General features: G+C 35.5%; 2 protein-coding genes across 8 annotated transcripts in view; one reads left to right on the top strand and one right to left on the bottom strand.

Moving 5' to 3' along the window:
- Window positions 1–17,250, bottom strand: part of UMAD1 (UBAP1-MVB12-associated (UMA) domain containing 1) — a 52,848-nt gene extending 35,598 nt beyond the window's left edge. For 3 of the 7 annotated variants that reach the window (XM_087712736.1, XM_087712735.1, XM_014054504.2), the window contains exons 1-2: window positions 17,118–17,250; window positions 13,895–13,987 (exon numbers count right to left, since the gene is read on the bottom strand). In XM_087712736.1, the coding sequence (XP_087568862.1) occupies window positions 13,895–13,976 (82 nt within the window). In that variant the 5' untranslated portion in view covers window positions 13,977–13,987; window positions 17,118–17,250. The other 4 variants (XM_087712732.1, XM_014054502.2, XM_087712734.1 and 1 more) reach the window with 4 other exon arrangements.
- A 41-nt stretch (window positions 17,251–17,291) lies between these two features.
- On the top strand, window positions 17,292–22,719 carry RPA3 (replication protein A3). Its single transcript, XM_014054492.2, has 4 exons — window positions 17,292–17,528; window positions 21,106–21,180; window positions 21,896–22,004; window positions 22,572–22,719. The coding sequence occupies exons 1-4, from the start codon at window positions 17,430–17,432 to the stop codon at window positions 22,646–22,648; spliced, it is 360 nt and encodes a 119-aa protein (XP_013909967.1). The 5' UTR covers window positions 17,292–17,429; the 3' UTR covers window positions 22,649–22,719.
- Window positions 22,720–24,405: the final 1,686 nt, after the last annotated feature.

Below are 24,405 nucleotides of genomic sequence, written 5' to 3'. Positions count from 1 at the left end.
TAAATTTCCAAATTTAATTAGTATGAACAGAACTTGCAAATATTTCTTTTTTTTCTACATACAAAAGTTCTATAACTATAATTGATAACTTTCACTACTCAACTTCTAAAGGGTATTTTATTCACTTTCAACTCTTATTTCCCATTTTTTGCTCAAGGATGATAATACTTCATCTTTTTTTATAGCAACATTTCTGCCAGCCAGTACAACAACAGAAACATCACATTTTCCTTCTATAGTACTAATGGTTTAGAGTGAATGGCTAATGAAGCATGAGAGAGGAAGGCAGCAGCAATGTATATGGTTTGATAGAAGCCTTCACAGCAGTATGTCTAGCAGCCTACTTGGTAAACTATGAAAAATATTTTACTATAAAGAAATTAAAGTTATTGTCATTATCTGGGCTGCAGTGGGAGCTTATGTGTGTCATTCTGTTCTTTATTTTAACAGTTAATAATGCAAAGGTATCTTTACAAAAACATATTGTTAATGCTGTCTAGAGGTACAAATGCAAAAAGTAGTAGTCAAATTGTGATTACTTGATGATTACTGGTGTTTCACATGTGATCTGCTCAGAAACGGCATTTTGCATATTGCTGCAACCATATATTTTGTTTTTATGGTAAGGTGGAATTGCCATTAAAAAAGTGATACAAAGGATAAGTTGCACATCTTCCTGGATCAGGAAGCTTTACCCACAAGTACCGTTTTTTGGAGTATAAATAAGACACATCTTTTTTCCTCAAAAAAGAGGCTGAAAGTCTGGGTGCGTCTTATACATCTAATATAGCATTTTTTGCCTCCTGAAGCTCTGTCCCTTCACCAAAATGGCCCTGCATACCCTTATGGAGGCTTTCAGAGCGCTCCTGGGGGCTGGGGAGGGCAGAAATTAGCAAAAAACAGGCCTTTTTTGCCCTCCCCCAGCCCCCAGCAGCACTCTATAAGCCTTCATAAGGCTATGCATGCAATTTTTTAAATAAAAAACGGGCCCGTTTTCATGAAAAATGGGCTGGTTTTTGTTCATTTTTGGCTCCCCAACCACCCCACCAAGAGCATTCTGCAAGCCCCCCCCCCCAAGGCTATTCATGCCTTTTTGGGGGGAAAACGGGTCTGTTTTTTGAAAAACAGGCCGTTTTTGGGAGGTTTGCAGAGTGCAAAAACTTTTTTTTTCCTTTGGGAAAGCTCTTTAACTGATTGATGAGAATTACATTGATCAAGTGCTGTGCCAGCAGAAACACCTACCTATCTACTGTATTTCTCTCTCTCTCTATTTCTCTCTCTATATCTTCTACCTACCTACACCCTAGCTCTCTCCCTACCTACCTACTGTATATCTCTCTCTATTTCTCTTTCTCTATCCCTCTACCTACCTACCTACCTACCTACACATTCTCTCTCTCCCTACCTACTGTATCTCTTTCTATTTCTCTCTCTCTATCCCTCTACCTACCTACCTACCTACCTACCTACCTACTCTCTCTCTCCCTTTATCAACATACCTACTTAACTACTCTCTCTCTCCCTACCTACCTACTGTATTTCTGTCTCTTTCTCTCCCTGCCTATCCCTCTATCTACCTACTTTTTCAAAAAATTGCCTCTTCAAAACCTTGGTGCGTCTTATACTCTAGTGCGTCTTATACTCTGAAAATATGGTAACTCATGCTCTCGTGACTTTTTGTCTGGACTATTGCAACATGTTCTGCATGTCCTTGAAGTATATTCAGAAGCTTCACCAGGCACAGAATGTGGCTGCACAGATAGTAAAGAGTCTTGGGTATTTGACACGTGTAACACAACTGTTTTGTGGCTGCCAGTAAGTTTCTGGGTACAATTCAAGATGCTGATTATCACCTTTAAAGTCTTTCATATCTTGGAGTCTAGTTACCCAAGGGACCATCTTGTCCCACTTGTTTTTACCAGTCCAAGCCAGCAGGCAGTTGAGCTTGCTGCATGACCCATCAGCCATGAAATATCAGCAAACCGGAACCAGGAGATGTGTATTCTTTGCCATAGCACCTGCCATCTGAAATATAGGTACCTGCATGGCCTGACCTGCTAATCTTAGAGTAATGACTTGGTTGCCTGTTTGCCCCTGAGGTGCCAAGTTTGTTAAGATCTCCATTTCCTCACTGTATTAACATCCATAACAACAGTATTATTAATGCCACATAAATTTATTTTTACTCCTTTAATTGTTTTAATTTTCTTTAACTGTTTTATGATATATGACTTCCAGAGTCATTTGGTGAGATAGGCAGCTTTAGAAATCATATATATAAGTAAATAAAATTTAAAACACTAACAACTAATGCTTGTCTATCAGTTTGAGAGAAATACTAATTTAAAAAATATTCAGAGATTAACTTTCTTCTGCTAGTTCACCATTAAAAAAGTTAAGATTTAAATGTTTCGTCTGTTGAAAGAAGACAGGATGTCTTTTCTAATAACAGATTCTTATCTAAATTAATTTACTTTTAAATGGAAATAAGAATGTTGCACAAGGTATATGATGTTTTCAAAATATTTTACAGTATTTTTTTTATTAACCCTTCAGAGATTTTTTTTTCTCTTCTTCACATTAGCTAGCCATTAGCGGATTTCCAACTTACACAGTCTTCAGGGCCCAGGCTGAAAAAGGAGAAGAGGCTTTTCCCCAAGTTCCTTTTCTCCCCTATGTCTGAAAACTTAAGAGCATTATTCACTGAAACAGTAAAGTTGATACATTTCAACAAGACATTTCAAGTTGGGTGGTTCTTTTTTCAGGCTGAAAGCACATCTTGCTTTCATTTCAAGCATACCCTTACTTCCTGTTTATTCCTGAACCAATTCAAATTATGATTATCATTTTAAGCACTAAATGGCTTAGTTTTGGTTATTTAGATTTGCAATTTCCTGAAAAATCTTAATTTTTGTCTATAAATTGTGTTTTTAAATCTACTTCTTATCCTATCACCATTTTTTAAAAAGTACATTTGGGAGGAATGTGGTAGGGAAGCTTTATATTCATTACAGCACTATTATAGATTAGACTGTTTTCTTACTTTTGGATTCAATATCAAAATATTTGTTTCTGCAGCTAGAAGCCTTCACTGGCTCTTGTTCTATAACTTATTCTAACAATTTTTTTATTTCATAGCACTAATTTCATAATAATTTTAAACATTTTAGCCTATTGTCAACTCTGTTTTATTCTGAAGCTGGATATTAATATAAATGTGAGAATAAGTAAAGGATGGGCTTGGGGAAGAGATTCTGTAAAATAGGAAGGAGGTTGAAGTGGATATGCAACTGATTTTTAAAAATATTTTAGTTCAAGTTTGCATTTAAAATGTTAATTAAGTTAACTCCCTGAGGGCTTTAAAGCTGAATGAATCTAAAAGGACCATGCACAAATGCCCGTTGGGTATTGGGTATGCATGAATTAGAAAACATGTGGCTGTGTTTTAAAGGAAATTTGAATGTTTAAAATGTTCTGAGATTCCACTGAAAACACATACAGAATAATTGGCGTTTGAAATAAACCCTTCCTGTTTTTCATCCAGGCTCTCATTAGGTTGGAGGGTAACATTTATTAACTACCTATGTCCCAATACACAAAATGTTTGTCAAAGGTACAGTACTACAGTAAATTGCTGTAGTAATTAATGGAAGCCATAATTTATTAAAACATTTTTGTAGTACTGCATATAGCTACCCTTCAGCATGGATTCACTTCAACATAACCCATCAATCTCCTCTGCTTGTTAGTTTGGATTATCTCTTCCTTTTATATGTAAGCAGGATGTAAATGGCTACATATAGTAATCTGCCAGCAATACTCAAAAAACAAAAACAATTCAACTGTTGCACTTACTATGTACCTTAAATCAAAATCAATAAAATGTATATATAAATGCTCAACAGTTGAACAAAAACACAACAAACAATATATCTTTACTATCCAAAGTGATCAGTTAAGCATTAATCAATTTGAGATCAGATCTTGCTAGTAATCGGAAGACATGAACCGTTAAAATCCAATTCTTACCTGTAAATAATTGCATTTATATGGCAATTCAATGAATAAGATACTGAAAACTGTCACACTGGGATAGAAAATAAATAATCCAGGAAAAAGAAACCATTGCCAGTAAGAGCACAGAAGGTAATAATAGATAAGGATAAGAACTTGATGTAATTGATACCAGTGGGTTTAAGCTACCTTAGTAAACATCACCAACTACCTGTATTATTACAAGGAACCTGTGTAATGTCAAAGTTGCATCACTTTTCAGCAACTGAATAACAGCCAGAACTGTCAGTAGAGCTTTAGTCATGACAACTATGAAGCAGGTGATCGTTTTTAAGTAAGAGATAATTCCTCTCCTGCCTGTGTCACTTTCAAAGGGCCTTTTGATATTATTGTTCATAAGGTCAAACCAAATTATAAAAGCAAAATATTATATTGTAGTATTGAAAAGAATCCAATATTATTTTATAACATTAAAGTACTTCCATAACAAGAATTGGTCAGATATGTTCTACAGTTGTTTTCCCCTTTATTTCATCTGTCATACCTTCAAAACAAATAATATAAAGATTGATCTTAATGTGAACATCAAAAGGGGAATACATGTTCCTGTTCAGAATGAATTATGTGTCAAAGTCTTCTATATCCCTTAATAAACATTTATATTTAATTTCTGGCCTTTGTATTAACCTTATTTTATCTAAATAATTACCATAGATAAATCTTAACATTTGATTATAATTCTTTTTGTTAAATGTTTTTTTTTTATCTTAAAACATCAGTAAAACATAAGTTTACAAAGATTACAGTGAGACAAAAACTGAATCAAGCAATTTTTTAAATCTAAATTTTATTTTAGATTGGAAGATAATTTCTATTTAGATTAGACATTAACTAAACATTTGATTAAAAAACATGCAGGTAATTATACCATCACTGGTTTTGATAGGCATGTTTTATTATTTCAAAAATGGATAAAATGTTATAAGAATTAAAATGAATTAATTTACAGACGAATAAGAATGTTATAGGAATTTTCAGCAATATGGTTATTTTGAATTATTGCAGAAACCAGAAAGGAATTTTTAAATAATATATTATGGGATAGACCTGCATAGTCAAACATATGAAGAATTAGTCTGAATTAAAGAAATTGTGTATGAATTCATGTGGAGGAAGTGGATTATAATCATGAAATTAAGGAAAATAAAATTCAGACAACACAAGAGAATAACAGTAAATTTAAAAAGTAATAAATAGATTAAAAAATAAACTACAGGTAGTTCTTGCTTAGTAACTGTTCAAAGTTGTGATTTACAAACTTTGTAAATCACAACAAAAGTTATTTACAACTCAATCCCAAAGTTATAGAAGCAGAAGCACCCCATGGAAGCTTGCCCTGACAAATAACTGCAGGAAAACTGTAGAGCCCCTTCATCTATCTCTCAATTCCATCCCCACAGGGGTCCCCACAGACCTTGGGCATCCTGCTACATAGCATCCCACACTCTGCTCCTCACTTATTTTTTTGTAGACCTTGGAGCTCAGGGGTTTGGACTAGGGAAGAAAGACAGACTGCTTCGTTACTGCACCACATGATATGATCCTAGAAGTGGTCACCATTTTCTAAGTAGCTGCACTGAACTGTAGCTGTTTGGAAAATGGCAACAATTTCTGGTAGTGCATCATATACTCAGCAACAGAGCATCTTACTTTGTTTGCTTCACTAACATGAACTTTCTTGCATTCTGGTGCTACTGAATGCTGCAGAGTTCATGCCAATGAAGAAAAGCAAAGTGTTCCATTGTTGGGACTGCACTGTGATCCCTCCAAGCAGCTGTCATTTTCTGAACAGAAGCTTCCAGGATTGCTCTGTACAACTACAAACCGCTTTTTGCTGGGCCGCATGGTGCAATCCTGGAAATACTTTCTTGGTAAATGATCGCTGCTTGTGGCATTGTGGCATGTAGCCCAGCAATCGAGAAGCTTGCTGAACTGAAACACTGTGGAATGTTACAGAGTGCATGTTAGAAAGGAGTTCTGTTAATGGGCTGCACAGCACCCTCTGGAAGTGGCCATTTTCCACATGCAATTCAATGTGGTTGGTTGGAAAATGGCTGCTGCTTCCAGGATCGTACTATGCGGCCCAGAAATGGAGAGGCCTACTCTACAAGCTCTCTTGAGCTCTGAAGTTCCTCAAAAGGTAAGTGAACAGGAAGAAGTTAGCCCAGATGATTAGGAAGCAGATCCAAGGCCTGTGGGGATCCACTGGCAGGGAAACATCTGTGAGAATCCTGTGAGGATGGAAAGCACAAGGGCTGTGGAAACCCTGATGAGCGAGAAGCAGAGCATAGGGTGTATCATGGGATGCAGGAAGCCTTGGGAGGCCCAGACAGGTCTAGGCTCTGAACCGTGGCACGACAAAACCGCGCTCGACTAAAGCGCGCCAGATTAAACCGTGTCGCTGACGTCATCAGCAGGGCGACAACAGCGAGCACGGAGAAAGGGCGCTTTAAATAGCGCTTTGAAAGCAAGCCGATTCAAGTTAAGGTAAGGGTTAGGGTTAGGTTTAGGGTTAGGTTAAGGGTTAGGGTTAGGTTAAGGGTTAGGATTAGGTTTAGTGTTAGGTTAAGGGTTAGGTTTAGGGTTAGGTTTAGGGGGGTTAGGTTTAGGGTTAGGTTAATTTTAGCTTTAGCGTTTACAGCGTGCTTTTTTCTCCACACTGTTGTCGCGCTGTGATGACGTCAGCTACGCGGTTTTGTCGAGCGCCCTTTAGTCGAACACGGTTTTGTGGTGGAACCCTCTGAACTAAGCCTCCCCCACCTAATGCACACCTATGCTCCACTAAACAACTAACACTGTCTTTTAATGTCCATATCAAGGAGAACAGGATTAAACAAGGCCATCTCGCTTAATGACTATCACTACTGGCAACTGTAACGAACAGGTCAAGGACTAATTGTACTGTACCATCATGTAAAAATAGTCTCTGGGAAATTTTAACAGAGTTAGGGAAAATATCTGCTGCATTAGATATGTGAACATAACAAATATAGAAGATTCTTCCCTCAGAGAAATAAACAATGAAACATAATCACAGAGGACCATACCATTGAGAGATGGCAAACAAAATTTTCCTGAAAATCATTACACAAAAATACATACTGAAGGAAGGTATAGCCAAATTTAAAGGTATGTAAAGATATTGTTTCACAAATTTAAAGGTATTGTTTCACAGTAAAATTAACAACAACAGGAACAACAACAACAACAACAAGCTAACCTTGCTCCAAACCCTTTTAATTATGGTTAAAAAAATAATCAAGTGAATTCTATGCTGGAGCACATTGAATACTATGGCTCCTGGGTGTTCTGCAAAAAATATGCCACAGGGCTCATCTCCCTCTGCTACATAACCAGGGCATGGGATTGGACAGATGGAAAATGAATGAAAAAAGCAAAAAACCTGGACAAAGGAAGAACATTACTCAATTATAGAAGCTCATTTTTTATCTGGGCCAAATCCATCTGGATTTAAAGTATATGATCAACATGGAAGCAGAATCATCTGGATATGGAAATCAATGAACAAAGACTTCTGGAGCTGAGATGGGTTATAAACTCTTCACTAATATAAAATTACAAGAGACTGCAAGCAAAACAGTGCAAGATCAGGGCTCAAGTGTAACTGATTTTAGAGCCAACTTAGATGTGGAGCAAGAAGTAGTAGAGAAAAAAAAGGAAATCAAAAAAATGAATGAGGAAGAAGAAGCAAGAACTGGATTAGATCTTGAAAACAAACAGCTAGAGTCAAGTTAGCTGAGAAGATTAAGACTCAGATGGAAAACATGGAAAAATTTTGATTGCCAAAACTGAATCAAGTTAGCAAGAGAAGTTTGGTTAATTATTGAAGAATGTGAATGAAGCTGCCCAGACTATTCCAACAGAAATATTAGCTCAAACAAACCAGGTAAGGTATGCAGCAGCTTATGTTACTAATGAAGAATTGGAAAGAATGAAGCAATTAAGAAGGGAAAACTAAAGTGGAACATTCTCCAGGAATTAAAAAAAGAAAGTTCTGTAGGATTTAAGTAATTTGAAGAATTTGAGGCAAGGAAACATGTAGAATAAAGAAAATAAAGAGCCTGACAACAAGCTATGATCTAGAAAACAAGGAAATAGCAGTTGTGGTTGAAGAGCTGAAACAAAGAAGTGTGACTATTTCAGAGACAATAAAGCAACATGATCACTGAATAATGCAGTTTCAGCAAAATTCACAAATTTGAGAAAGCTGGCATCATTTCTATAAGACCCTTGAAAGTGGAAAGTGCTACCACAAGCGAAAAACCTAACAAAGAAAATACCCTGAAAATTTGGAGGAACTTGTGGGAAAAATAACAAGAAGCATAATGGGATCGCAAAGTGGATCAAGTAGTTGAAAGCACTGTAAAAGTGACTAGAATGCAAGATGTTCATATAACAAAAGAAATGGTACAAAAGCAAACAAAGGAGAACTGGAACGCCCCAGGTTTAGATGAGCTGCATGGCTTTTGGTTGAAATAACTAATGTTTGCATGCAAGATTAGCAAGCCAGATGAATCAGGTTCTAGAAACACCAGAAGGTGAAAAATGGCGAACAACTGACAGAACCTTTTTGATTCAGAGGGATGTAGAAATGGAAAATAAACCTGAAAATTACAGGCAATCACTTGCCTGCCATTCACATACAAATTCTTATAAGCATTATTGCAAAGTAAATTTATGATTATCTAGAAAACAAGAATTTGCTGCCTATAGAACAGAAAGGATGCTGCAAAAATTCAAGAGGAACCAAAGACCAACTAAAGATTGATAAACTGGTTTTGAAGAATTCAAACAAATTTGTTAATGGCCTGGATTGATTACAAGAAAGCATTTGATTCTGTTCCTTATAGCTGGATTGAGAAATGCTTAGACATTTTTGGAATTAGCAGCAACACCCAGAAATTCCTTGAAGATTTCCATGAAAACTTCCATGGAAAACTAAGTTGATGGCCTACGGATAAGAACTTGGTGAAATTGAAATCAAATAAGGAATTTTCCAAGGTTATTCATTATCACTTCTGTTATTTGTACTTTCAATGGAACCACTAATAAGCATTTTGAACAAAATGAATTGTGGCTATGAATTGGCTAAAAAGGGGTTGAAAATTTCCCATTTACTCTACATGGATGATTTAAAATGATTTTTTTATTTGGAAAAATAAAAGCTGAATTGATCTCACTGCTGAAAAACATTGAGGAGTTTAATAGAGGCATTGAAATGAAAATTGGCTTTGACAAATTGTTGAAGATGATGGATTCAAACTTGGCAGTGAAGAGTTGATAAAAGCAGTAACACCAGAAGAAGGGTAGAAGAACTTAGGTGTTTTAGACGCTTCTGACCTATTGCATAACCAATTCAAGGAAGCTACTTCAACAAAATACGTAAAGCGAGTCCAGAAAATTTTGAATTTAGTGGAGGGAATATCGTAAAGGCAATTAACACCTTGGCAGTGTCTGTAATATAATACTCAGTTGAAATAATTGATTGGGCTCAGTTAGAACGTGATAACTTGGATTGAAAGACAAGAAAACTAATGACAATGCACCATGTTCTGCACCCAAAAAGTGATATTGATTGATTGTAGTTGCCTAGAACTGAGAGTGGCAGAGGAGTCTTATAGATGAAACAAACTGTGAAAGAGGGAAAATACGGCTTAAATAACTACATAAAAAAGCAAGATACTCTGCTGAAGGAGGTGAACAAGAGAAACCTCTTGAAAACAACAAGATTGGAAGAAGAATATCAAAAGGAAACAATTGAACATAGTTGCTAACTGAAAAAAGAAGGCTATGCACAGTCAATACCTGAAGGCCATTGAAGAAAAGATACATATAAAGCTAACATGGAGCTGTTTTAAAGCAGGGATGCTGAAGAAACAAACTGAAGGCTTCATTTTTGCTGCCCAAGAACAAGCTTTGCAGACCAATTCCATGAAAGCAAAAATTCAACATGTCAGTAACAACAGCAAATGTTGTTTATGCAAAGAGAAAGATGAAACAGTGGATCACTTTACCAGCACAATTATCACATAAAAATTATTAACACTTGGTTCCAGAAAGGCAGCTCTCTGTTTAAAATCATAACTTTGGAATCAAATGATTCTGAAGCTCAGCAATACGTTACTACTAATCTTTCTTTAAATGTGCTTGTTTCTTCTGTCTCTGAAACTATTTTTTCATTGTTCAGCCATCTGTACAAAGCACTGTTTTCCTTTTCTTGGCACAATCATTTTACTCCCATTTGCTGGTATTTCTAAACTAGTCTATGACACTATTTATACAATTGTCTTGCTAAGGCTGAAAGGGGCAATGTACTAATGGACAGTATTACTAAAAGTAATTTGCTAATACTTGCAGATCCTAGAGAAGACTTGATAAGAAAAATGCTCCGAGTAATACAAAATCAGTCATAGGCCTCTGGCTTAGCCCAACTATTGAGAAGGAACAGATCTTCTCATAATATAGGTAGGAGTTATATTTATTCACCAATCTTTGGTAAATATAATACTGTATATATTACCATAAATTTTAAAAAATCACAAAGGAAAATTGTACAAATAGTCCTGAGGTTACAAGGGCAACTGGGAACAGAATTTCTATTGCTAAGTGATGCAGTTGTGCAGCATAATGTCACGTGATGGCATTGCTTAGCAATGGCAGCCTTGGAACTCCTGGTTGCTGTTGTAACTCCAGAATTGCATGGGCATTAAGCAAAGACTTCATGTAACTGCAACATGGGAAGAGGAGTCCCATGCAAGCAGATCAGCAGGTGGGTGCTACATAGCATAGGTAGGCAGAGTTGTGGGCAGGTGCTACAAAGTACAGACAGGTGGGCAAATTGTAGTGGGAGCAGGAGTGACTTGTGACTTCCTGCCCGCTTTCCCATTGAATTTGCTTGTTAAAGCTGGTAAGGAAGGTTGCAAATGGTGATCATATGGCTATGGGGATGCTGCAATTGCTACAACTGTAAGAAGTTGTCATAAGTTCCGTTCTTTCAGTGCTATTGTAATTTTGAATGGTGGCTGAATGAGTGATTATAACCCAAGGATTATCTGCAGAAATGATCGGACCATAAGTACATATTTTTCAGAGAAAATCGATACCTAAAATGAAACATGAGGAAAAACAGATTGCAAAATATCTTTATAAACCACATATCCATCTGTAAGGTCTAGGACTATTTGGAACCTTGTTATGATTTCATATTAAGATATTTAAATACATTTAAAGGCTAACTACATTAAGATATATATGGTAGATTAAAAAGTAGTGCAATTTTATAAACTTACATAAGTTTCACAGCAAATTATAACATTCCCTCTATAGGTTAGCAGCTACTCTATTTTTATCCAAATGTAGCAGATGTTATTTCTAAAGATTGCATCCACTACAGACTATATAACAATCTGCACCTATGAATAAAATTGCTGGAAGACAAACATTTGTGTTTGTAGATAGCAATGGTAATATGACACTATACAAAGTCCACAGAAAGCAATACATAAAAGATTCTATTATTAAGAAAAACTTCCCTTACATCAGAAAGTATTATTCCTTTGTTATTTAAATTCTATTAATCTGCATTAGAAATGCCATGTTCATTTGGTCAAGATATGACTATATTTGTGAAGTTAGACAACATATATACTGTACTTCTTATAATTTTAATACATGAAGTTTATAGTAATTACTATTCCTGCACTCCATTATTGTCTCTCTAAAAAAATGCAAATTCACTTTTTATAAGCATTTTCTTTTCCAATGACTCATCAGTAATCCTGTTTTGAAATAAATGATGAAACATCTCTTGAGATTTTTGTTATTTCAAACTTATAAACTGACTACAAATTTCATTCCATTAATTTTGAAAACTCATTTAAAATATTGAAATATAATTTTAATAAAAGAGGAGGTTATTAATAGATATTGCATTCAATTCAGTCATGGAGCATGCGAACATGAAGAAATACGCCACCTAATGATTCAAAAGCATACTGCACTTTGTTTTTGTGTAAAACAAAAGTACCCAAGAGGATTACTTGACTCCACACTGAATGAACAGATAGCAATTATCTCCTTATGCGACTAGAAATCAATGACACTGGAGAGGGTTGTTTTTCTGGTCTCCTCATAGTTCTTACTCATTGAATTCAAAGTACTGAAATCAGACACGTTTAACCCTATTATTCACAAAATAGAGAACAACAATAAAGCCAAACAATCTCTTACTTCTGAAAATAGCTATTACATAAAAGTGGCAATCTGTAAACTAAAACCATGAAATGGTTTTTATAGATGAGGTTATCAGGTGGGAAGTCTTTTACTTGCATCAAAGTAAAAGAACATCTCATAAATAATACATATTTGGTAAAAGAATCTGCAGTATAGAGATGTTGCAATTTTGCTATTGAAAAGACAGTAACTAAGAATGCATGTAATTTTTTTCACTTCCCTTTTGAAAAATCATAAACTTATCTGCAAACTATTGTACATCTTTGTTAAGACATTGAAGGTAATATGCTCGAATATAACAATATTCTGTTTTAAATCCAGATCACATTGGTCCAAATATTAAAGTAGTGGTCTGTCAGTTTTTAGGAAGGAAATATTCCAGAACAGAATCACAAATTACTTCCTATGGACTACATAAGATTAATACTGACTGTTGACTGCTCTCTTAAAGCAAAAAGCTCACATGCTTTGGGCAATAATGTGAACTAGACAACATCCTTGTGCTTAGCAAATTTGAAGAGACTAGAAGATAAACATAAAGTGGGTGGATAAAGACAGATCAAAATAGTATTTGTCTATGTAGTTACCAGGATCTGAATGCGAGTTTCATGTGTGATCCTTCATTTACCCATATGAAGTAATGTTGTTTTTCTTTGTTCCTATTAAATTAATTGTTCTAGCAACTTTCTTTTCCAGAAACATCAACTATATTGTATGCCCACTGGGATGCACATGAGCGCATACCCTTGAGCATGCATACCTTGGCATTAGGCAACTCTGACTGAAAAACAACATATAGTAAGCAGTAATACTACCTAACTCCCACAGGAACATGACTGGAATAGTTTCCACTCTTGTTCTCTAAAGAAAAACCAACAAAGGATTTGAGATATGACGCAGCATACAAAATCTCATGAGAAAGAGTTCTGAGAACCTCATTTGCTATTTGACAAAGTCATACATTGAAGACTACTTTTGAAAAAGACTAGTATTCCCATAGAGAAATAGTACAATAGGAACATTAACAATAGAGGAATAGTTAGCTACTCAAAAGCAATAACTCTCCAACCTTCTTTGCTTTTTTGTTTTCCCCACAACTGTTTTTCCTAGGACTGCTTCTTCTCTACATGATTCAGTGAGATATAAGATTATGAGTTACTTTTTAATGTCTTTTTTACTGAATTCATTACACTTTTCATGTTTTAAGACAACAATCAATGCAAGATCAGGTCTATCATCAAACAGAAATACATGACAGTGCAACCTCTGTAAATGTTCAGTAAGTTTTGTATTCAGAGATAAACTCTATTGGAATTACTTTAGAATAGGTAAATAAATAAAGCCTGCTTTAGAACGAAAACATCCTGAAACATATTGGTTTTAAAAGCAACCATGATATGTCACTAGCCGATTTATTTTTAGATTGTTATAACTTCACTGTTTAGTGAAGTAGTTCTTACAGATGCAAAGAACCTGTAGCAAAGAATGTGGGTGCACCTTATAGCATACAGAATCTAGAAAATACTTTTTAAAAATAAATGATTTCTATTTGATTAAAGATACTTACCCAGAAAAACAAATCCATCTACTTCTTTGTCAGTCACAGCTACCTTTTTGGTATCCTGGCTTTTTCTGAATAAACTGAACATCTCTTACAAGTCTAAGAATAAAAAGTAAAGAAAGCAAGCAAAAAGTAAAGAAAGCAAAACAAATTCACATTTCTATAATTATCAAAATAAATTTTGGAAAACATTTCATCTGGAAAGGTAAGCTTAAGAGGGACAATTAATAATTACCATTAATTAAAAAAACTACATAGGATTTGTATGTTGAAACAGGAATTGTCAATTCGAAAGCATTAGTATTTTGCACAATAAAGCATAATTCCAGCTCCCTAAATTTAATAATAAGAGCTGGAGGTACTTCTTTATGCTGATGATGTAGCTATTCTGACTTAAACTTGGATTGTTCTTAAAAGAACCAGATTATTGTAGAGAAGAACCGATGATAGTAAAATATTCAATAATTGCAAAAGGAGTTTTCTCAAAGATACTCAGATGGCCAAACATCAGCAGATTAACAATAATAATTTAGACAAAATTTTATACTTCAAATACAGGTAGTCTTTGACATTAATTTAATGGCCGTAGCAGCATCCCCATGATCGTGTGATCAAAATTCCGATGCTTGGCAACTGGTTCATATTTAGGTTGGTTGCAGTATCCCAAGGTCATGTAATCACCTTTTGTGTTCTTCTGACAAGCAAAGTCAATGGGAAAATCAGATTCACTTAATAATGTTGTTACTATTTATTTTATTTGTTTGTTCTTTCATTCAATTTGTAAACAGCTCAACTCAACCCAGTATCCTGGAAGGCTTACATTTCTAAAATTATAAACAATTTCAAAAACATTAAATAGAAACAGCCCCAATACAGGGTGGATTTTTAAAAAAAATAAAAAATAAAAAAGATTCTTTTTTAATTTAAATCAAATTTATTTTAATAAAATGCTTTGGGAGTAAAAAATCTATGTAAAGATAGTTTTCTATTTAAGATAAGTTAATAATTTATTTTATTCATCATGAAATGGAGCTTAGTTATGTAGCATGAGGCTGCAAATTCTGCAATATTGGGATTATCGGTGAGTCAACAACGGATCAGAGGAGGAGCCACTGCAGGACAGAGATGACAATTGTTCTTTAAAAATTATAATTTAAACTGAGTTGATTTAAATCAAGCCTTTTTACTAGTGATTTAAATTGACTTGATTTAAATCAAATTCATCCTGCCATAATATAAATAAATACAAACAGCAGCTATTATAACTAATCAATTAATAGTAATGCTAAGTAATAGGGATTTAACGCATTCTAAGCCCCAGGGCCAGATATATAGCAAAATTTTAAAGCTTTGCAAAAAGCCAACAGGATTAGATCCATTCTAATCTCTGAGGGAAGAATATTCAATAGGGCAGGGGCTATAGCAGAAAAAGTCTTTCTTCTAATTCCTGCCAGTCAACATTCTGGCTACAGCATGCCCTGTTGGATTGCATTTACCAGGTAGAAACTCTTGTAAAAAAGACAATCCTTCAGGTAACCTGGTACTGAGCCATGTAGGACTGTAAAGGTGAAACCAGCATTTGAATTACACCAATAAACACTCTGGTAGCCAGTGCAGTACTATAGTTACATGTTGTGTGTAACTGGTACCATATATTATCCATGCAGCAGTATTTTATATCAGTTGAAGTTTTCAAATGCTGTTCAAGAGTAATCCTATGGTAACTGACTACAAATAAGTTTTTATTTATCTGACCATAAATATACATACTTAGTTTTCATTTTATTCACACAGTTTTTAAAAATATTTTAATATTATTTAAATATTTAATTATTTAAATAATTAAATATTTAAATACAATTTAAAATAATTAAGTGAATTATTTTGCCATCTTTATTGCTGCTTCATTTCTCAAACTGCCTCAATAAACTAAGGAGCTACATGGGATCATCAGGTGGGAAGAGGCCATTTGGAAGTGATATTGTTAAACACACATCCTCTCCCGCTACTTGAGCAAGTGGGGATGTGCACACGTGTTAATGTTCACCCACCACTTCTGTAGCCGGGTTATAAACAGCTCAAGACTCGGTAGTGGACTGCTTCTAATTCCAGGGACAGGAAGTTGAACTTATTCCACAACAGTTCATATTAGTCCCCAATAATATCTGCAGTAAAATCAAGCACCTTTAGCAAGCTACCATGCAACTAGAAGAATGGTACAATAGTAAGCACTGTCTCTTTAACCCAATTATTATGAGCAAAGTCTCCTATTTGGTCATCTACAAAACAGGACTTCTCACAATACTTGTGTCTCCCAGTAAACAAATACCCTCTAATTTCCACTATCTTGAAGATAGTTGTTATATTTCCCATTCCACTCAAGCATCCCACTCAAATGGAAGGGGCTAATTATATGTTCCTCCATACCCAACACACCCTCTGGTTATGATCATAAGTGCTATAGCCTAACTTCTTCCAAAATAAGTAATAGAACGCATTATAAAAAAAACAGTAGCTGTGACAGAAACAGGTCAATACATGCAAGGAAAAAAAGCACTTTCCAGGAACAGAAAGAACTGTATGTTTAAATTCTGGGCTACCTAGGCACAAAATTAAGCCAAATTTTGTAGGACTCACTGAATGGATTTATTATAATTGCTAAGGTTTTGTAGTGCCACTGTAAGCTGCAAATGACGCACTGTTTGTAGCTATACAACAAGCTTCCCATTGCCAACACAAAAGGACCCACTAACAGCTGTATTCTAATAAGAATGAAGGAACCAGTTTGATGTGTGGGTTAAGGCACCAACTGGAAAGAGATTTTTGGGACAAGTCGTTCTTTCTCAGTCCTAGTAAGAAGGCAATAGTAAAACTGAAGTTATTGCCAAGAAAATTGCATACGCACACAGACACATGCACATACACATACAACGTCTGAAGAAAGAGGTTTCTAAATCAAACTTGTGCGTGACAGATATTTTCGCTAAGCATGCAAACAAGATCTGTCAAAATTGCCTCATGAATTCTGAGCCAGCTCATGAGCACATCCGAAACCCTTCGCCCATCAAAATACTTTCAAGACCACCAAATTAACATCTCGCGTCCCGTGTAACGATTGAGGGTGTCACGCAATTATTGGTCCGGCGAGTTTCATTTTTCTAACTTCCCCTGTCAGCACAGAGGAATCCAGCCGAAGCATTAACCCTATTCTGCTCCATCAAACACCCACCTCTGTCAGACACTTTACCACAACAATCTTCACTTCCGGTTCACCCAAATTGCATCCTGGAGGCTATTATTTAGATCTTCGGTGCACGTTGACACGGGACGCCGGCGCATTACGCTATTTACGCACATGCCTTGTTGCCCGCCTCCCAGGTGCCTAGCGGAGGTTGCTGCTCTGGAACGCTATTGGAGCTTCGACCTTCCACGTGACTTTAGTGACTGTTGGTGATACGTTCGCGCTCTGGCACGAGAGCGGAAGTCAAGTTTTTCCCGCCAAGGCCAAACACCGAGGAGTTAGCCTGGATTTCCTTCTGAAATGGCCGATATATTGGAAGGTCCCCGCGTTCGTGTCAGCGCGAGTCAGTTGTCGCAATACATCGGAAAGCCAGTCTGTTTCGTGGGACGCCTTGAAAAGGTAATAGGCAGGAGATAGATTCTCTTTGCTGTTAGTGCGACTAAGTTAGAACTTTCTTGATCTGGGGAACGGCAGGTAAGTGCCAGCACTTTTATTTCAAATTGGGGAAATCATCTATATTTCGTATTATTATACATGGTCGTGATGACATATGAAATATTTACTATGAGGTAGGCCTTTATCTTTGTTAAACTTGTATGTATATTGAGATATTCCTTTTTAGCGCTACCTTGCTCTAGTGACCAAGGGTTGTAATTTTGATCGTGTTACAGTGGCGCTTTAAATTAGAAACATGTAATATTTTATTAAATTTAGATTTTTGGGGCTTCTCTTCTTCCCTGTGTTATTTAAGGGACTTGTATTATTTACTGAGTTGAAGTAAATCACCAGTGAGTCATGTAGTGCATCATTTAAAAACAACTTATTTTGCTGTCTTCAGTTAAAAATAACAAAAAGTACAAATAAGCCAAGTAGCATAGTGAATAGAGACATTATTTTTCTATGTTTGTTTACTTGATGCTCTTGGACTTTCAATATTTGATTATACTCTTTTCTCTTTTGTTGCTTTCAACAGTTTAACATTGATATGGTAGTCATGCTCTTAACCTGAAGTCAGTGATTCAATAATCTTTTTCACAGTGGGCTTCTAAATCAGTAGTTCCTGTGAAAAATTTAGTGGTCTGCACAAATATTATTTGCATTTTTATATTGCACTAAATACTATTTATTTTTTTAAAAAAATTAATATTAATGGTCCGCTGGATTTAAAATTATGAATTTAGTGGTCCTTGAGGTCTGAAAGGTTGGTGAGCCCTGTTGTAAATGATCCAGAAGCTCCAATTCACATAGAATGAAACTTCCTGCCTGCTGCTACTAAATGGTTTAACATAGTAACACTTTTGCTGTGAGCACTGCACTGATTGCTGGTTAACATCCAGGCCTCACTTAACATGCAGATTATAATCCCTAACACCCATTATGTCTGAAATCCTCATTACATTTGGGATTGTATTCTTCAGATAATCTGTCAAACCAGTAGATTCTAGTTGGATGGGATACTGAAAAATTGGGAGGAGATGGTAGCAGGAAAATGGCTTTCTTGTGGTTACCTGTCACTCTGAGGTCAGTTAACTCTTTCTGCTAACATTGAAGAAGGCAGTTAAAACAGGTCCTTTGGGGAAGAATACATAATTTAGGTGGATAGTAATTGTGGGCTAGTATGTTTTTTTAAAAAACATTTTTTAAATTGTAAGATGCTTAGACTCTCAGAATAGGTGACACATAAATACTTGAAAAGAACAAATCTTATTCATGATGCTGCCAGCAGATAATCCCATGAACTGGATAAAAAAATAAATTTAGCCTAGTGCCTGATATCCCGTTCCTTTGCACAAGAATACTGAAAAGAGTCTTACAAATAACTTGACCTTTTACAATGTTGCTAAGTAAACATTAATAGGTATGGCTTGTTTATTGATAAAACATGAATTTCTAGTAATTCTATGATGATTTTTATAATGGTAAAATGAACAAGGTTTATTTGAGCAGAGTGCTTTCAATTATTACAAATAGATCATAATTCAATATCAAATCAAACAAGCCTGGTAACATTTCTTCTGATTAGTAGATTTATTAAGAGACACAAGGCTTTTCATTTCACTAGATGCACTCTGTGCATGTGGTGAAGTGAGCTGCAGTTCAAGAAAGTTTTGTCTTTTAACAAAATTTGTTAGTTGGAAAGGTGCTATCACCTGATGGATAAGCAGTTAGAAAAAGTCATGTTTCTATGATACCTGTAGCAAGATTATTGTACACAAAAAGATGGAGAGATTTGGCATTTTTTCATTTGACATTACAATAGAGCAGGGATGGCGAACCAGTGGCACACAGAGCCATTTGTCAGGGCACGTGAGTTCAGCCTTTTTTAAAGCCATTTTTCACCCTCCCCAGGCTCCAGAGGCTTTATAGGAGCCTGAGGAGGGTGAAAAGAGCCTCCCCCCCCCCCACCCAAGGCCCTCCGAAGGCTTCAGGAGCTTCCCTGAAGACTTGGGAGTACAAAAAAAAGGCCCTATGGGCAAACCTGCAGTTTGGGAATGGTTTGCTCGTAGGGTCCTTTTTAGTCCTCCGGAAGCTTTAGGGAAGCCTCCTGAAGGTCCCTGAAGCCTCCGCAGGGCCTCCAGGGGGGAGGCTGTTTTCGCACTGCCCAGGCTCCTCTAAAGCCTCTGGAGCCTGGGGAGGGCGAAAAACGTATGCAAAAAGTGGTGGGGGCTCTCATGCGAGCATAGGCACTGGGGGGGGGGTGTTGCATGTTGCATTATGGGTGTGGCATGCCCACACACGACCCCCCTGCGCTCCCTCCCTTTATGGCATGCGAGCCAAAAAGGTTCGCAATTGCTGCGACAGAGGAATGGTTGGTGAAGATGACTGAACTCACGGAAATAGCCAAACATGTATAAACACACATACAACATAAATACCCATAGTGTTAAACAGAAAACTAATGCAAACAAATATAAAGAACACACACACACACAACAACAACAACAACAAAATGAAATGTCTATTTAAAAGTTAGAGAAAAGAGAAAGCTACATTTATTTCGGCCTACCTCTTAGGGACTTTTTGTATTTAAAAAAAAACAAATAACTTATCCTATATGGTTTTGTAGGACAAGGAGTGGCAAAACATGAGGGTGGAGTCAAAAGAAAAATCAGCCTAGAATCTTTGCATAGCTACTAAACGGGCTAAGTCCAACTTCTCTTGAGTTCTGTTTACCGCCAAAATAATACTAAGCTTATTTAAGTAGATTTCTGTTCACAGGCATGAGTGATAATAAATCAGTTTAACTTCATGTGTGATCCTGGTCTTTTGCCCCTGGTAGGTTTCATTACCATGATGAGTTTTAGAAAAGTTACACTATAATTGTATTTATAACTGTTGTAAAGAAGGATTGCAAGCTATTTATTTTTGTACCTCTTTTTTTCTTTCATTTTTTCCCTTTTTCGCCTTCCTTTTTCTCTTTTTTAGTTTGCATTAGTCTTATTCTTGTGTTTTATCATTTTCAGTAAAATTATACATCCTCAACTTATGACCAATAGCTACTGTTCAAAATTCCAATAGATCTACCTGAGAACTACTTACGACTTAGATTCAAAATTCTGACAGCCCCTCCTACCAGTCACCAGATTACACTTAAGGCACTCAGTAACAAGGTTGCATTTTTGGCTGTTTGCAATGTCCCATGGTCCTTAGACTGCATTTTACAACAGTTTTGCTAAAAACCATCATTTACTTCCTGTTTGGGGGAAAAAACACCTGCAGCGAAGCATTATTTGCTTAACAACCATAATGATTCACTTAGTAACAGCCACAAATAAAGTCCATTATCTTTACAACCATCATAAGTTATGGCCAAAATGGTCTGGCTCTACTACTGTAACTCAAGGACTACCTGTATATAAAAAGGAAATATGCTACTAGATTCTTAATTCTAACACCTACAGCGTGAACCTTGCTTTTTCTTTGTGTGGATCTTTGTCTCTGTATTAAAATATTACTATGAATAATTATTTGGTAGATCCATCCATCTGGGAAATTATTCTTTCTATCTGATGGAGAAGGAAAAAATGCAACAATTGAGCTAAATTCACCTGTAAGTATGAATATACCTTAAAGAGCCTTGTAATTTATTACAATTTACCTTTTTTATTGGCTTGGGAAGTTTTAATTTAAGTGAATATCATGTTGTAATACACCATCAGGTTATTAAAAGGTTACAGTGACACAAAGTCCTATCCTAATATTGCTGTAGCATCAACAAGGATCTCCTTAAAACATGTGATGATGTCTGCTTCGCAGACATCTCTTGATGTCTGTTCTTTGTGTCCCAGAGACATATTTCTTCGCATACCATTTTGAGAGGATGCTATATGCCTTACTTTCTTGGCATCCATACTGACCGATAATAGGACTCAATTACATTTTATTTTTACAGAAGCAAAGCACAGAACCCAGTTTCAAGTGTTGTATTTTAAATGCCAATAAGAGAGAAACAAGTATCAATTAAGCCAAATGCTCTCAAGAAATTAATTTTAAGTTGCAATTTGAGGAAATGGAAATTATTTCTATGAGCAGAAAATACTATATGGATCTTTTCTATTCTACTATGGGCTCTTAAAATCTTTAATACAGACTAAGCTTTTTTATTAAAGCATTGCTTAATGATTACTAAAAGTTTTTTTGATGAATTTTAGCCATGAAAATACTGTGGGTAAAGACTTTTCATTTTAGTTTGCTTTCCCCAAATGACATTGAAATGACTAAAATTCCTGATTTTGGGAGATGCTGACTCTCATCTACTTTACTAGCTTGAAGAAGAGATATCTGGCATTATTGAAGTAGTAGGAAGAGTTACAAATCAATTGAATATCATATGTTCGTCATACATGCAATTCAAAGAAGATAAAAACATGTTTGGTAAGCAAGTTATTTTTGTATTTCAAGTTGTGGTTTTTTCTTAGTTTTTAATAAGCTTCTAATTTCTCAAAGTCTCTTGCTAATTCTTCTGTAATATGCACAATTTCATTACACCAGAATTTAAATCCACATGAAGCTTCTGTTTTAGCATAATAGTTTTTGTGTCCATGTCTAATTATATGAATACAGAAATATTCACAACTTTGTAGCAGCCAACCAGTTCTCAAAAATTCTTAATCTGAAAAATAAATATGAGCATATAACCAGCTGAGCAGGATCCTATTGATGTTTAGCCTAGATTTTCCAATTATGATTTTTCATCTATATAGCGATTTATGGCTATGCTCTCATGCCTGAAAACTCTTGAATATCGCAGTTTAATTTATCTGTGGGTTCAATCATGATATTAAAAGCAATTCCTTGAAATATTTTGCAATTGGATTAACATTGTGATTAAGCTTTTCTTTTAAAATAGATGACAAACATTAATATTGCATTATTAGAGCACAGTGTATTTTCGTATAGAATAACACATTCTATTTTCATTTCTTGTCCAATTTCTTTCAGATCTTTCAATGTACAATAAAGCTGTAAAAATTATCCATGAATTTCCTGAGTACTACCCTTTCAGTACTGATGTATGACTGATGCTTATCTTGATATTGTGAGACCTTTTATAATGTTTATTGAACGAAACTATGAAAAGCATCACTGGAAATCTAAAAAATCTAAAAAATCTAATTTTCTAATAATTTGTTGTGTCTCCCATATGTGACAAACTTGGATTTCATATTTGTTTTCCTTTTAGTGGATAGTAACATATTTTTAATGTTAACATTTTGAGATAAATATATGTATGTGAAAAGCACTCAAATTAAAAGTTTCACTAAGCAAATCATACTTCTACTATAATAAAGGCTGACAAGTATGCCAGGCTTGGAAAGAATGGCAAAGTTCCTTATCTACTACATATGAACAACTGTTTAAAAAGAACAATTATGGAAATGCATACATTATGTTTATCAAAACCTGAAATACTTTAACTATTTTTATATGTTAATAAGGCACTTTAGCTGATTTGCTTTATCTTCTGTCAAGCCCATAATAGCTTCTGTATAATCTTAAAATCTGTTTTGAGGTGGTATCATTTTCATCATTAATAAACACTTTAAATATGACAAATGTCCTTTGCTTAAAATGGATTCATTCTAAAATTATTTCACTTGAGGGTGGGTAAAATCCTGCTGTGTAGAGCACACCTGAATTAAAAGTTATAAGAAAAAGTTTCATTTAAAGATGTAATTAACATTTACAAGTCTAGCCTGCATGAAGTTAAAACCATAGTTTTACTACTTTTAATAAAATGATAAAAATAATATTCAGCAGTATTACCCTCAGCCTTCTGGTTTAGCCTTTCATAACAGTCTCAGTTTCTCATGTCGCCCCTTGAGAAAATTATTGCCCCCCTCCTGGGCTAGTTACCCCAACTCACCTCACAGGTTGTTGTGGGGAAGGAGGAAAGAGTATTGGTATTTTTACTACCTTAAGTTGCATATGGGAAGAAAAGTGGGAGAATTTTTTTCCCTAAAAGACTGGCAAAAATTGGAGAAAATGTGAGGGAGTGCGTAAGGGTCAGGGTGGCATGGTAAGGCCATGTGATGGAGGTGCTAGGGTGGCATGGTAATGCCTATGGATGTGAGGGAGGCATGGCAAGCTTTGGGGAGGGAGCATGGGAAAATAGCGAGGTTGGGAAGGATATGTGAATGGTCAGTGTGAGTATAGGATGCTGGGGGACATTTTCCATAGACTTGCACTTCCCATGACTTTCTGGGTAAGCTGGCCAAGAAGGTCAAAATAGCATTTGCAGGGTACTGCAATGAGTTGTAAATGCTGACTGATTGCCTTAAGTCCAGAACATGATCAAATGACTGAGCTGTTCAGGTTACCATCCTAACTTTGAACAATCACTCAATGAATAGTTGCAAGTCAAGGACTACCTGTATTAGTAAATTATATGCTTTTTCTTAGAAAATATTATTACATAATTTCAACCAACAGAGAAATAATTGAGGATAGATACTTTGATATGGGAACTTGTGCAATATAAGAATTACTGATACTCATTTCTGTTCATTTTGAGTTGTTTTTACAACAAAAATGAAATTTATTCTACTGTATGACAGACCAAATGTTGTAAGCCAAGTGTTTCCACGTATCCTTAACTTGGATTTTTCATCTCATTAAAATTGGGGAAAATATTTTTGATTGATTCTGTTTCAAGCACAAATTGCAGGACGCAAGCAGTACTAGGAATGCTTTAAAAGTATTGCAATGTTCTCAACAATTGGCTATAAACTCCTTGGATCTCAGGTATTGACAACTTTCCAACTCTTACGGAATA

The sequence above is a fragment of the Thamnophis sirtalis genome, unplaced genomic scaffold (assembly GCF_051295495.1).
Source record: "Thamnophis sirtalis isolate CommonGarterSnake01/CBP01778 unplaced genomic scaffold, rThaSir2_p1.2 scaffold_4, whole genome shotgun sequence".
NCBI lineage: Eukaryota > Metazoa > Chordata > Lepidosauria > Squamata > Natricidae > Thamnophis > Thamnophis sirtalis.
This window is presented reverse-complemented; position numbering and strand designations above follow the sequence as displayed.

Bases quoted from the DNA above. Each gene is read 5' to 3' on its own strand.
- RPA3 (XM_014054492.2), top strand. From the start codon at position 17,430: ATGGCCGATATATTGGAAGGTCCCCGCGTTCGTGTCAGCGCGAGTCAG. The intron at 17,529-21,105 runs GTAATAGGCAGG...ATTATTTGGTAG, and splicing joins TCGTGGGACGCCTTGAAAAG to ATCCATCCATCTGGGAAATT. The intron at 22,005-22,571 runs GTAAGCAAGTTA...AATTTCTTTCAG, and splicing joins AGAAGATAAAAACATGTTTG to ATCTTTCAATGTACAATAAA.